This window comes from Eleutherodactylus coqui, chromosome 7 (genome assembly GCF_035609145.1).
Source record: "Eleutherodactylus coqui strain aEleCoq1 chromosome 7, aEleCoq1.hap1, whole genome shotgun sequence".
Lineage (NCBI taxonomy): Eukaryota > Metazoa > Chordata > Amphibia > Anura > Eleutherodactylidae > Eleutherodactylus > Eleutherodactylus coqui.
This window is the reverse complement of record NC_089843.1, coordinates 55,659,442-55,674,603: the sequence shown is the minus strand read 5'-3', so window position 1 is coordinate 55,674,603 and position 15,162 is coordinate 55,659,442. Positions and strand designations below refer to the sequence as shown.

Here is a 15,162-nt window from a genome sequence, read left to right as displayed (position 1 = left end):
GTACTACTGACTGCTGGCATCAAATACAAAAAAGAACAATCCCTTCAAAATGTACTGATGAAAACAGAGATATGACCCGTAGCGTCTATTAGTGAGCTTGTAAGATTTAGTACGGCTCTAGTTTGGCACAACTTTTATTACTTAGTCAGTAATCACAGTGCTTGAGGGGGTTCAAAGGAGGGCAACTAAATTAATAAATGGAATGACGGGACTGGAATACCCTGAGAGGCTATCCAAATTGGGACTATTCACCCTGGAAAAAAGACGGCTAAGGGGCGACCAAATAACTATGTATAAATACATGAGGGGACGATACAAGGATCTCTCCCATGATCTGTTTATACCCAGGACTGCGATGGTAACGAGAGGGCATCCGCTATGTCTAGAAGAAAGCAGGTTTCATCAGCAACACAGAAGGGGGTTCTTTACTGTAAGAGCAGTGAGACTGTGGAGCTCTCTGCCTGAGGACGTGGTGATGGCAAAATTCATAGAGGAGTTTAAGGGAGGACTAGATGCCTTTCTAGAGCGCTATGATATTACAGGTTATAGACATTAAATAACCAGAAGGATTGTTGATCTCAAATGTTGATCCAGGGATTGCTCTGTCTGCCATTACGGAGTCGGGAGGGAGTTTTTTTCCTCAGAATGGGGGTGGGTTGGCTTCTGCCTCTGGGCTGGACTGGATGGGCATTTGTCTTTTGGGCTTAGCATACTATATCAGCTACAATACGTACATGCTGGATTATAGGGAGCGCAAAATCAACAACTGTCCAGGGATTTCCACCACCTTCACCTCCCAGGTACTCTCAGCAGCACGGGCATCCATGCATAAACGGGCAGATTATCTGTCCATGTAAAAGTCCTTTTACCTTAAGGCCCTTTTACACGGAACGTCAAAAAAAATCTTTCAAATGAGCAAAGATGAACGATAATTATTGAGTGTAAACGCAGTCAACGACTAACGATAAATCGTTCACTTCTTGTTCATCTTATGCAGGCATAGAAATCATCGTTGGCTCGATCACTAATCCTTCGGTTTAATTACAGATTGTTCCATCCTTCTTACTCACTTATACAACAAATGTGAATGACCGAACGATTTCTTGTTTGAACGAGTCAAGGATGTATAAACAGGCTGCCCGAGTGAACTCTGACATAGTTCGCTCATTCAACCAGAAATCGTTTGGTATAAGTAGACCCCTTTACATGGACCAATAAATCGTTCAGACTCCTGCATCTAGCGGGAATCTGAGCGATTATCCTTCAATGTAAAGGCACACCCCAACTGAACGCCGAACAATTTTGTTCACTTCTCGTTTGTTGTTCAGCTTCTGCATGCAGAAAACTGAATCATGGATCGGCAGTGCAAACAGGCAGTGGTTCACTTATGAATGATTACCTGTTTATTGTAAATGAAGGCGGGTGGGCTGGAACGATCCCCGGCCCGCTCTGACTCCATTCATTAGCAATGATTGTTTCTGTGTAAAAGCATAGGTTCGACTATCGCTGGGATGCCCAACAGGTCGTCCCGTGTAAAAGAGACCTTATGAGGGGCGGCCTCCATGGCTTGTTTTTCCAGAACTTCCCACAAATGCTTCGTTTGAATAAGATTTGAGGCACTTGGAGAAGTCATCACCTTCATCTCTTTGCCATGTTCCTCAGTGTGGCCGGGGTATTATCCTGCTGAAAGAGGCCACTGCCGTTAGGGAATATGGCTGCTATGAAAGGCGATACCTGGTCTGTACAATGGTTAGGTAGGAGGTACATGTCACAGCAACAAGGTTACCCAACATAACATTGCCCATTCTTGTCTTCTTCCCATAGTTCATCCTGATACCATTTCTTCCCCAGGTAAGTGATGCACATGTCATGCACAGGATTTATCAGATCAAGCCGCCTTCTTCCATTGCTCCAGTTCTGTTGCTCACATGTCCATTGTAGGCGCTAAGGTTGACAACGGTCCAGAACTTCCTGAGCAGTCCATAAAAATAAGGCCTTATGCACACGAGCGTTTTTAGCCGCAATAAAATGTTGGCCGAAAATCGCAACCATGTGAAGCATTAGATTCCAATGCATTCATTCACATGGACGATTTTCGGGCACGTGAAAAAATTCAACAAAACATGAAATCGGCAACAGTTTTCCGTCACCGATTTTTTTTTTTCACGCGGTGTCAAAAGATAGCTCTTAAACCTATCTTTTGATGAAAAACACTGGAAGCTCCCATAGACTTCTATGTGAGCTGAAAAAAAAAAGCCAGGGGGAGGAAGTTTACCTGCGTCCAGCACTCGGAAAAGTAGATAGCTGCCACTATTTAAGCTATTAGAGGTCATTCTGAGGATTTCTGCCAACAGACAGAATTCCACGCAGCAGCGAATTTATCACGCGATACACCTGTGCTAATGGATGAGAAAGCACTAATTAAGCTCCGGACTCAATCACGGCTATTCTTCACTGATGTGATTTTTCAGGCCGCGATGCGGCTAGCATGAGAGCGCATCGCCCGTGTGAGTGAGGCCTAAGGCACATTTTTGGAGTGTCCATGAAAAAAAAATAGACGTGTCTGTGATTTTTTTTTTTTTGAGGCCGGTGGTACTTGAGCAGGTTATTATGACTGTAGTTATTATTTTCCAGCTCACAGTAAATGCTGGTAATGAATTCATATCAGTATCTGACCTATAAACATTCAGATAATCTTTACCAGAGGCGGAGCTAAAGCCCTGTGGGCCCGGATGCAAAAGTTCAGCTTTCGGGTGAATGCCCACGAAAGGATTTTTACCGCGTTTCCCACGGCGGAAACCCGCCCGTGAATTCAGCAGCTATAAGGGTCTATTGAACCTAATTGTTTTCTGCCTGCCAATGCTCACATGCGGAATTTTACCGTGGATTTCTGCAGCGGGAAATACAATGCGGCAAGTTCTATTTACCACTGATTTACGCTGCGGGAGGTCTCCATTATTATAGCATTAATGTAGACAGCGGAATTCCCCGATCACCAGCAGGCACTTTCTGTTGTTAATCGTGGGACTCCCACAGGGTAAATCCTGCGACGCTCGTGGGCATGAGCCCTTCCTCTGCATTGTTAGGTCTCTTAAGAAGCTTATCGTTGCAACACTAGAAGGTGTAGCAATGATTTGTGATTTTTGGATACGTGATCCAGGAAATAGCTAAAATCAAGTTGGCAATCCTAGTAGGCGTTTTGGCGCTTGTTGGCCGCCTGCAGATGGCTGGGTTGGATCCGGCAGCGAGAATTCTCACCGCGGGACCTGACCCGAGCGCCTGCAGAGAGCAGCGCGTACTCACCCGCGCCCCGCAGCTCCAGATCTTTCATGTGCCGGCGCATGCACAGACCGGAGCCGGTGGCGGGTGAGTGACGTTTCTGTGCGGGGCTCTGCATGGCCCGCACGGAGTAGAACATGCTGCGGTTTGTTTGCTGCGCAAGATTTCGCGCGGCCGTCTGTATAGGATTGCGTTTGTTAACGCAATCCTATGCAGGCTTCCAGCGGCGAAAATCCCGCCACAGAATTTCCGCCCGTCTGCAAGCGGCCTTTATGGTGGACAGAAGTCAGCATGGGCACTCTGACTGGTCTACGGCTGCATCATCTCATACACAGGAAGCTGTGATGCCCTTCATGATCATCGCCAGCAGTAAGCTTTTCACACTTGTGGTACAGTATCTCCGGCGGAATCGGACTAGCCTTCACTGGCCGCGCACATCAGTGAGTCTTGGGTGTCCATAACTCTGCGGCCGATTCACTAGTCATCCTTCCGTGTGCAGCCGGCCTTGGGGTGACTACACACTACAGTTTTTCTGTAGAAGTTTGCAACGGGTTTTTTTCTGCAGGGGTCTATGGGACTTGTAATGTTAAAATCGCGAATGCGCAAAATCTCAATTTACTGCGAAATCGCGATTTTAACATTACAAGTCCCATAGACCCCTGCAGAAAAAAAAAACGCTGCGAATTTTGCAGTGAAAAAAACTGTGGTGGGCAGTCACCCTTGCGCATCTCTGCTTGCAAACAAGCAAACTGTGACATCCTTTGCTCATTCACTTGCGTGGACGAATCATTCCACAAAAAGGCACCCTGTGGACTTATTGAAAAGACCGTATTTACGCAGATATTTACCTGCGTCAAAATCTCATGACCATCTGAAGCGTTTGATCGCAATGTATTCATTTAGATGAACGATTTTTGGGCGCGTGAAAAAAAATCGCGACAGGAAAAATAGCACATGGGTGACCGTTTTAGGTTGCTGATTTTATACGCCACATCAAAAGATTGGTCTTGCCCTAGGAGGCTCCCGTAGACTTCAATGGAAGCTGGAAAAAAAGGGGGGGGGGGGGGAGTTTAGCTGCGTCTGCGCTGGGAAAAGACAGCTGGCTCTATTTAAGCATTAGTAGTCAGTCCGAGGATTTCTGCCGATTGATGGATTTCTGTGCTGCAGCGTATTTTCTTTGCTGATGCGCAGCAGCCGCTCATGTGAATGGCTAGAAAAATGTGAATTAAAAATCGGGATTTGATCACAACAATCCTTCATTCACGCTAAAAAAACCCGCAGCGTTCGGCTGAAAATGTGTTCAAAATGTGTGCTTTTTCCTGCGCAATTACGCAGTGTTTCAGGCAACTCCTAGCATTTGCGCATCCCCTTTGGCTTCTATGGGGACTTTTGGTGCACAAACATACACAAAAATGGAGCAGGTTCTTTTTTTTTTTTTTTTTGCGCACCAGAGAAATGCGCCCGCAAAAAAAAGGGAATGTGAATAAACCCATTGACATCAATGAGTTCTATTCTTTGCGTAAAGCGAATACACCATGGGAAGCCGCTCTAATGGGTAATTTCGATCCGTAAATATGGATGAAAATTAGACATTTTTTCCCCCGTGCGTGAAAACCACAGGTCTGAATACATCAGTGCAAATCAATGTTGTTGTACGCTGTCCGTATTACATCCAGAAAAAATACGGACGTAATATGGACAGAAAATACGCCCGGGGCTGGTTTTTTGGTCCTACATGGTGTATACATGCTGCGCACAACGACCACTATTGGAGTTTTCAAAGGGCTATCACCCAGCTTTCTTAGAATCCTGAAAAGCCAAAGTCCCTTTTATCACCCAGGAAGAGATCTGGTCTATAGAAGTATATGCAGCTGTGCTGGAAACAGTACATATATGCGATGGTCGGGCAATAGAAGGACATGTAGACAGACTATTTACCTTCTGTTATTCGCTGTATGTAGAACCTCCGAACTCTGCCGGACTTCTCAGCCGTTTCGAATGCGGCGCGATGACGTCTGGGTATTGTAGTCCTCGAGTGTACAGACAGTCCATTCTAAATAGGTTTTCAGCGAAGGAAAAAACTACTTTTCCCAGAGTGCAGTTGGGCCTCGTTCCCCTCCGAGTGTTTGATCGTCGCCCTAGCAACTAGAAAATATAGAGGATGGTGATTGGTTAATGGGGAACACGTGCGCTATTATTGTTCTTACCTTGAATTAGGTGTGGATAAAGTTGGATTGAGACTAGGCTGCTGTAGTTTGCAGCTTAAATTTATAGGCAGCAGTTACCTTTGTCATTGTACGTAATGCAGGACGTTAACAATTAATTCAGGGCGGCCAGAGCACCAACTTGAAGAACATAATCTAAGGGCTTCTTCAGGCGGCCACATTTGTGTATGCAACATTTGCCAACGCAATACACAGAGAATAAAACCCATTGATTTCAATGGGTTAATTCGCATTTCTGTATTTTGTGCGCACATTTCAGACGCGCAGAAAAAGATAGAATACGCTCTATTTTCCTGTGTAATTGCGCACCAAAAGTCCCCATAGAAGTCAATAGGGATGCGCAATATGCAAGGAGATACGTGAAATACTGTGCGAAAAAGAATGCATCCGGAACTAACAAAACTGCATATTTGTTTGGCGCACACAAATGAACGGGCTCTGCGGGCATAAAAAGTACAATAACACACATGTACACGCAAAAAAGGCTCATGTGGGGCGCAAAAATATAGGAAGCCAGACTTAGTTTGGTATTTTAACCCCTGAAGCACACGGCCCTTTTTTCGATTTTTGTTTTTTTTATCCCCACTTTCAAAAGATCCTAAGGCCCCCTGCACACAGGCGGAAATTCCGCGGCGGGTTTTCCTGCAGAATTTCTGCCCGTGCCCACCTGCATAGGATTGCATTACAAAACGCAATCCTACGCACACAGCCGCGATTTGCGGGAAAACATACGCGGCAAACAAATCACGGCATGTTCTGTTTCTGTGCAGGTCTCGCGGAGGCCCGCACAAAAACGTCAGTAGTAACAGGCCGGCTCCGCTCTGCGCATGCGCCGGCAGCTGGGGCAGAGCAGGAAACGAAAGACGCCGGGAGCGGGTGAGCCGCAGGTCTCTGCAGCAGCACGGGTCCGCAGCCCACTGCTATAATTCTCACAGCGGGATCCGACCCGGCCGTTTGCAGGCAGCCTAGGGCCGCCTGCAGATGGGTGGAAATTCCGTGGTGGGATTTCCCGCGGAATTTCCGCCCTTGGAAGCTGCCAAAGAATTGCATTAGCAAACGCAATCCTAGGCAGACAGCCGCGGTTTGTCCGCGCGAAATCTCGCGCGGCAAACAAACTGCAGCACGTTCTATTTCTCTGCGGGTCTCGCAGAGCAACGCACAGAACTGTCACTGCCCGGCCGCCGGCTCTGGTCTGCGCATGCGCCGGCAAGTCGGCACATCAAACAGCCAGAGCCGCGGGCGCGGGTGAGTACGCGCTGCTCTCTGTAGGCGCTCAGGTCGGGTCCCGCGGCCGGATCCAACCCGCCGTCTGCAGGCGGCCTAACTCTTTAATTTTTCCATTGAGGTAACTATCTGAGGGCTCGCTGTTTTCGCGGGACGAGTTGTATTTTTCAAAGGTACTATTTAAGATACAATATAATGTGCGCAAAAACTTTTTCAAAATTTGAAGTGAAATATGAAGGAACACAAATCTTTGGGAGGTATTGGTTTTACAGCGTACATACAGCGGCAAAAATGGCGTGATAACTTTATTCTGTGGGTCAGTACGATTACGAATATACCTTTTTTTTTAGTTTTTTTGCTATTCTACTTTTAAAAAATAAAATATCTTTTAGGAAAAAAATCATTTTCTGCCACCATAACTTTTCGATCTGTCGTTTTTTGGGGTACATCCTGCAGTTTCTACCATTTTGGAGCGCACACTAATTTTTGGTTACTTTTTATTACATATTTTCTTGGAGACAAGGTGATTAAAAAAGAGTAATTCTGGCGTTGTGCATTTATGTTTTCTGACAACACTCATCGTTCAGGACAAAGATTGCATTATTTTGATAGATTGGACGTTTATGAACACGGCGATACCAAATATATGCTTTTCGGGGTTCTTGTTTTGACTTTTTAGCAGAAATATAGAAAGGCGGCAGTTAAACTTCTACTACCTGTTATTTTTACATTAATAAAAACTTTTTTTTTCATTTCTTTTTTCTTTTTTTTTTTTGGTTATCCCCTAAGGCTAACTTCACCTGGGCGAGTGAGATATGAATCCCGCCCCATATCGCCCCAGGGATGTGAAAACAGCCTCGCATTACTTTGGGGATGAAGAGATCGTCCGGTGCGGCTATCACAGCCGTGGCAGATGATTGCGGAGTTCACCCATTGCTTTCAATGGGGCTAGCGCTGCGAGATCTCACTGCCAGATAGAACGTGCAGCAATTTCTTTCCCACATAGCATTGCGGTGCCAAGCAGGATAACATCGCTCATGTGCAGGACCCCATTAAAATGTTTTGCAACTTTCTCGGTTGTGTGAAGCTGGCCTTAGGCTGCCTGTCCACGAAATCCGCGAAATCCCGTGGCGAATCTCTGCCGCGGGAGCTGTCGCCCGGGAGCAGGAGTCAGCAGACGGATCTCCGCGGCGAGCCTATCTAGACAGGTAGGCTCACTGCAAAGAATCGCAGCAATTCGCAGCATGCCGCGAATTGCCAGCCGCGAGCTGAGAATTGCTATGGAAAGCATTCACTGCGTTCCCCGCACCCGGATTATCGCTGCGGGGAACGCAGTGAAAATTCGCCCATGGACAGGAGCCCTAAGACTCATATGACCAAGCCTTATGGCCGAGACAATCTCGGGAAACAAATTGCAGCATGTCCTATCTTTATACTGTACTCGGACAGGCAGAAAGGCCCTGGGCTGCCATGACAACCTAACAGCAACTCGTGATCTCATCGTGGGGGCCCGTTTGGGACCCTCAAATGGCAATTACTGCATTAAAATGCCGCTGTCAGAATTGACAACAGCATTAAAAGGGTTAACAGCCGCATCAGCTTGAACGACGATCTTGCGGACGGGTAATGTAATGTATGGAGCGGATCGGCAGCTGGTCCCGCTTCATACAAACCCTGCCTCCGGAGGGCGTACGTGTTTTGTACAAGTTTAGGCATTTTCATCCCCACATTTTAAAAGCCATACGTTTTTTATTTTTCCGCTGCCGTAGCCTATGAGGGCTCGTCCGCTGTTTGGCCAGCTGGAGCTTTTACCTGCACCATTATGGGGTGCATACTATATATAACTATTATTATTTTAGGAGGTCAGCAGGGTGAAAGAATACATCAATTTTGGTTTTTTTTTATAGCCTTCACTTTGCAGTATAAAATACAGTGACTTTTTTAATGCAGGTCGGTAGGATTAAGACGATACCAAAATTACATTTTTTTTAGGTTTTTCCACTTTTGCATATAGAAATCAGAAAACTATTTCCCTTGACATCACTACATTTTTTATGTGATGAACTGTATTTTATTGGTAACATTCTGGGGTACATTTGATTATTTTGATCATATATACAGAGTTTTTTGGGGAGGTGAAATGAATTTAAAAAAAGCATTTTTGCAACTTTTAAAAATTTTTTATAGTGATTGTCGTGCTGGATAAAAAAGATGTTCAGTTTATTATACAGGTCTGCTGATCAGCTCTTGATGACCAGTCCTGCCGATAGCTTCATCAATACTTTGGTTCTGGAAAACCCCTTTAGGTGTTAAAGCGCCTCCCTTATAGAGCGAGAGCTCCCCTATAAATAATGCCAAGTACGTATGAACAATGCCAGACAGGCAGGGCAACAGGGAACTCTATGTAAGAAGACATACGGGACTCTAGGACAGGCTTTCCCAAACTGTGCTCCACGGAGCCCTTGGGACTCTGCGAGCGATTATCAGGGGCTTCAACGGAGTGACTAGGTCCCTGCTATACTCACTGCTGTAGTGGTGACCCAACAGGCTCTGCTGAGGAAAGCAACGTCCAGGACCTGAGGTTGGCATAGCAACGCAGATTACATGAGCCCCCTTGCGGTTATGTGGTCCATGTTGCTAAGCCAACTGCAGGTCCTGAACATGTGACAGCTTCGTCGGGGGATTCCTTCAGTCCGGCAGTGGGTCACCAATGTAGGGGGTTGCTATTACTACTGGGGCCACCAATATAGGGGGTCACTATTACTACTGGGGCTAATATAGGAATTGCTATTACTACTGAGGCTAATATAGGAATTGCTATTACTACGGTGGCCACCAATATAGGGAAACTATTACTACTGGGGGCCAATATAGGGAACGCTATTATTACTGGTGCCAATATACAGAATGCTGTTACTACTCGGGCCACCAATATAGGGGATGCTAATACTACTGGGGCCAATATAGGGAATGCTATTACTACTGGGGCCACCAGTATAGTGGACACTATTACTACTGGGGCCAATATAGGGAATGCTATTAATACTGGGGCCAATATAGGGAACGCTATTACTACTGGGGCCAATATAGGGAACGCTATTAATACTGGGGCCAATATAGGGAATGCTATTACTACTGGGGCCACCAGTATAGTGGACACTATTACTACTGGGGCCAATATAGGGAACGCTATTAATACTGGAGCCAATATAGGGAATGCTATTACTATTGGGGCCAATATAGGGAATTCCATTACTACTGGTGCCACCAATATAGGGGACGCTGTTACTACTGGTGCCACCAATATAGGGGACGCTGTTACTACTGGTGCCACTAATATAGGGGACGCTATTACTACTGGTGCCACTAATATAGGGGAAAGCTATTACTACTGGTGCCACTAACATAGGGGACGCTATTACTACTGGGGCCAATATAGGGAACGCTACTATTACTGGAGCCAATATAGGGAACGATATTACTACTGGGGCCACCTGTATAGGAGGGGGTCACTATTACTACACGGGCCGGATTTGCTGCAGAGTTTACAGTAGCTGTAGCAGTGCAGTGGATATTTTGAAAATCTCATCCACAGGCTGTGGACACAACTCATGCGAATATTAGCACGTGGAGCAGGATTTAATCCTTTCTAATCCAATTTGTATCCTGGTTTTCCTAGGGGCTTACTCTTTTTCTGCTGTTATACAATGGCTCTATACGCTGGCTAAAGCCAGTACTGCATGAGGTGACACGTTGGATAGGCTCTGACAGCAGAGAGGTTGGCAGCATACAGTAAGAGAACCCTGTCGCATGTCTTTCAACATTGGAGCTGTACAGCCTTAAATCATGATGTCTTCAGAGGTCAGACAGTGGATTGGAAAGGGTTAATCCTGCAGCATGTTAATTTTAAATATAATGCATATAAATAGCCCATCCAGCGCTCCAGCGACAGACCCTAGCCGATCAACTATTGATGACCTATCCTGATGATTTAGTCATTAATAGTATTTCCCTGGAAAACTCCTTTAAGACTTTTACAATTCACTCCGGCATGCTGGATATCAGCTTCTGGGCCAAATCCTGACTGATGGCTACCCATTCTTGCCTAATCAGTGCTTGGAGTTTATCACAATTTCTGTGTTTTTGCTTGTCCACACTTTTTGAGGATTGGCCACAGGTTCTTAATGAGACTGAGATCTGGAGAACTTCTTGCCACTGACCCAAAGAGTCAACGTTTTGTTCACAGAGCCACTTAGTTATCACTTGTGACATGTTGCTCCATCATGTGGAAATAGCGTGTTCATCCCCAATTGCTCCTGGATGGTCAGGAGAAGTTGCTCTCAGAGGAGGTTTATATACCCTTCTTTACTCATGGCAGTGATGATAGGCAAAACCGTAAGTGAGCCCACCCTCTTGGATGAAAAGCGACCCCTCAGGAGTGGCAGCAGGCCGGTGTCAGTGTATTGGAATGCAGTGAGGCGAAGGCTTTCGCCCGACCTGGTGTCAAGAAGGGCCACCAAGAAACCACCTCTCTCTAAGAGAAACATGAGGGACAGACTGACATTCTGCAGGAAGCACAGAGATCGGTTTCAGAGGACTGGGGGAAAGTTATTTTCTCTGATGACGCCCCATTCAGACTGCTTGGGACATCTGGAAGACTGGTTGTCCGGAGAAGAAAAGGTGAGCGCTACCATGAGCCCTGTTTAATCCCAACAGTAATGCATGAGACCATTCATGTGTGGGGGCGCCTTTCAACCACGGGAGTGGGCTCACTTACGGTTTTACATAACACTACCATGAATCTAAACCTCCTCCAAGAGCAACTTCTCTCAACCACCAAGGAGCAATTGGGGATGAACAATGCTTTTTCCTGCATGATGGAGCACTATGTTCCAAGGCAAAAGAGATAACAAAGGCCGCTTCCAGCCGGCTGAGAAAATCACACGAGATTTGTGGGTTGCGAGATGCACAAATATGAACCCATTTTTTAAAATGGAGTTGTATATATGAGCGACATAGAGTAGTAAAACAGCAGAAGCAGTCCTAAGCTCTCGCTCACGACCTGAAGGTTGCGAGTTCAATCGCTGCATGGTTCAGTGAAGATTTTGCCCAGATACTGGGAACCCCCCCCTATATATAATCCGACAGCCCTTCCTCATCGGTACGTGTGTATATATATTATCTCTAATGATGAGCAGTGTGACATTAATTACACGTGTATCATCCGTCATCATCATGGCAGCTGTACAGTCATATGAGGGGAATTGATTGCTGTCATTGAGGATGGAATCAGTTCTTGTACATTGAAATGCTAATGACTTCTATTTCCAGCTCAGCTATACGTCACTGTTATGGGAAACATCTCCACATCTGAGGATCAATACCTCAGGACGGCTGCTATATGTACATATGTATAGAGGAGGAGGAGATGGGCGGAGCATGCGCATCACCACACCTTCTCCTCGGCGGCCATCTTTGAATCGGGCAGAGGATCTCTCCGTTGTCACAGAGCATTTCAATATTCCCACTTGATCTCACATCATGACACAATGACAGAGCTAATCTCACAGCGCCCCCTGGGGTTGTTCTCATTCTTAAAGGGCCAGCACGTCGTTACGTTTCTTGTAACAATGACTATAGAGTTTTTCTTTGTATTTTGTCACGTTTTTTTTTTTCATGACGAGACGAAACGCTGGTTCAGTGCTGGAAGATAAAGATTGCCCGCTTCAAAAATGGCGACCGAAAGGCTCTCCAGAGGGCATAGGTAAATTAAAATGAAAGCGTCCGCCCCCGTCTGGTAATTGGTTGCTGGGACGCGGCTTGGGGCGTGGCGAGGCTAGGTGCTTTGGATTGAGAAAGTGGCGCGCATGCGCGGACGTGTCAGAGTGGCGCTGCTCGCTTGGGATGGTGACTGTATTGGGGCTGTCAGTGGAGCCCTCACTGCTGCTGCTAACAATAAAGGGGAGAGCCGGCCTCGGGCGTGCAGGGGCTGGAGGGACTGACACCCGGATCTTCAGCGCGGCACTAGGAGCAGCCGGCAGGACAAGGGGACCGTCCCCTGGGGATCAGTGACATCCAGCAGCCGCGCAGCCCCGGAGGGAATGATGAACAGGTTCAGAAAGTGGCTGTACAAACCCAAGGTAAGTGCAGTGCTGGCCCCTGGGGGCCCTCGTCACGTGATGCCAGGAAGCTTATTAGAATGTGTGCCATGCTATTGTACAGCCGTGTATACTCTGCCACTTACTACCCTGTTACTGTGCCTGTCTGCACTGCCACCATGAGATTACCTCCTCACCTCCTGCATCATGTCACCGCTGGCATCTAGAATCCACATACATAGCTGAGGAACTTTACACATACATTACTCATCCTCAGTAACATCCTGTATTATACTCCGGAGCTGCACTCACTATTCTGTTGGTGGAGTCACTGTGTACATACATTACTGATCCTGTACTGATCCTGAGTTACATCCTGTATTATACTCCAGAGCTGCACTCACTATTCTGCTGGTGGGGTCACTGTGTACATACATTACTTATCCTGTACTGATCCTGAGTTACATCCTGTATTATACTCCAGAGCTGCACTCACTATTCTGCTGGTGGAGTCACTGTGTACATACATTACTTATCCTGTACTGATCCTGAGTTACATCCTGTATTATACTCCAGAGCTGCACTCACTATCCTGCTGGTGGGGTCACAGTGTACATACATTACTTATCCTGTACTGACCCTGAGTTACATCCTTTATTATACCGCAGAGCTGCACTTACTATTCTGCTGGTGGAGTCACTGTGTACATACATTACTTATCCTGTACTAATCCTGAGTTACATCCTGTATTATACTCCAGAGCTGCACTCACTATTCTGCTGGTGGAGTCACTGTGTACATACATTACTTATCCTGTACTGCTCCTGAGTTATATCCTGTATTATACTCCAGAGCTGCACTCTCTATCCTGCTGGTGGAGTCACTGTGTGCATACATTACTTATCCGGTACTGATCCTGAGTAACATCCTGTATTATACTCCAGAGCTGCACTTATTCTTCTGCTGGTGGAGTCACTGTGTACATACATTACTTATCCTGTACTGATCCTGAGTTACATCCTGTATTATACTCCAGAGCTGCACTCACTATTCTGCTGGTGGGGTCACTGTGTATATACATTACTGATCCTGAGTTACATCCTGTATTATACTCTGGAGCTGCACTCACTGTTCTGCTGGTGGAGTCACTGTGTACATACATGACTTATCCTGTACTGATCCTGAATTACATCCTGTATTATACTCCAGAGCTGCACTCTCTATCCTGCTGGTGGAGTCAGTGTGCATACATTACTTATCCTGTACTGATCCTGAGTTACATCCTGTATTATACCCCAGAGCTGCACTCACTATTCTGCTGGTGGGGTCACTGTGTATATACATTACTGATCCTGAGTTACATCCTGTATTATACTCTGGAGCTGCACTCACTGTTCTGCTGGTGGAGTCACTGTGTACATACATGACTTATCCTGTACTGATCCTGAGTTACATCCTGTATTATACTCCAGAGCTGCACTCACTATTCTGCTGGTGGAGTCACTGTGTACATACATTACTTATCCTGTACTGATCCTGAGTTACATCATGTATTATACTCCAGAGCTGCACTCTCTATCCTGCTGGTGGAGTCACTGTGTGCATACATTACTTATCCGGTACTGATCCTGAGTAACATCCTGTATTATACTCCAGAGCTGCACTTATTATTCTGCTGGTGGAGTCACTGTGTACATACATTACTTATCCTGTACTGATCCTGAGTTACATCCTGTATTATACTCCAGAGCTGCACTCACTATCCTGCTGGTGGAGTCACTGTGTACATACATTACTTATCCTGTACTGATCCTGAGTTACATCCTGTATTCTACTCCAAAGCTGCACTCACTATTCTGCTGGTGGGGTCACTGTGTATATACATTACTGATCCTGAGTTACAGCCTGTATTATACTCTGGAGCTGCACTCACTGTTCTGCTGGTGGAGTCACTGTGACATACATTACTGATCCTGAGTTACATCCTGGATTATACTCCAGAGCTGCACTCATTATTCTGCTGTTGGAGTCACCGTGTACATACATTACTTATCCTGTACTGATCCTGAGTTACATCCTGTATTATACTCCAGAGCTGCACTCACTATTCTGCTGGTGGGGTAACTGTGTACATACATTACTGGCCCTGAGTTACCTCCTGTATTATACTCTGGAGCTGCACTCACTATCCTGCTTGTAGAGTCACTGTGTACATACATTACTTATCCTGTACTGATCCTGAGTTACATCCTGCATTATACTCCAGAGCTGCACTCACTATTCTGCTGGTGGAGTCACTGTGTACATACATTACTTATCTGGTACTGATCCTAAGT

At 46.1% G+C, this 15,162-nt stretch overlaps 2 protein-coding genes across 3 annotated transcripts in view; one reads left to right on the top strand and one right to left on the bottom strand.

The window, feature by feature from the left end:
- The window catches only part of CFAP99 (cilia and flagella associated protein 99), a 101,214-nt gene extending 95,803 nt beyond the window's left edge, over window positions 1-5,411 (bottom strand). The window contains exon 1 of the mRNA XM_066573037.1: window positions 5,218-5,411. The gene's annotated coding sequence lies outside the window, so the exon portion shown is untranslated. The remainder of the gene's footprint in view (window positions 1-5,217) is intronic.
- Window positions 5,412-12,588: 7,177 nt separating this feature from the next.
- Window positions 12,589-15,162, top strand: part of ZFYVE28 (zinc finger FYVE-type containing 28) — a 184,372-nt gene continuing 181,798 nt past the window's right edge. For both annotated transcript variants that reach the window (XM_066573036.1, XM_066573035.1), the window contains exon 1: window positions 12,589-12,868. In XM_066573036.1, coding sequence (XP_066429133.1) covers window positions 12,830-12,868 — 39 coding nt within the window. In that variant the 5' untranslated portion in view covers window positions 12,589-12,829. The remainder of the gene's footprint in view (window positions 12,869-15,162) is intronic.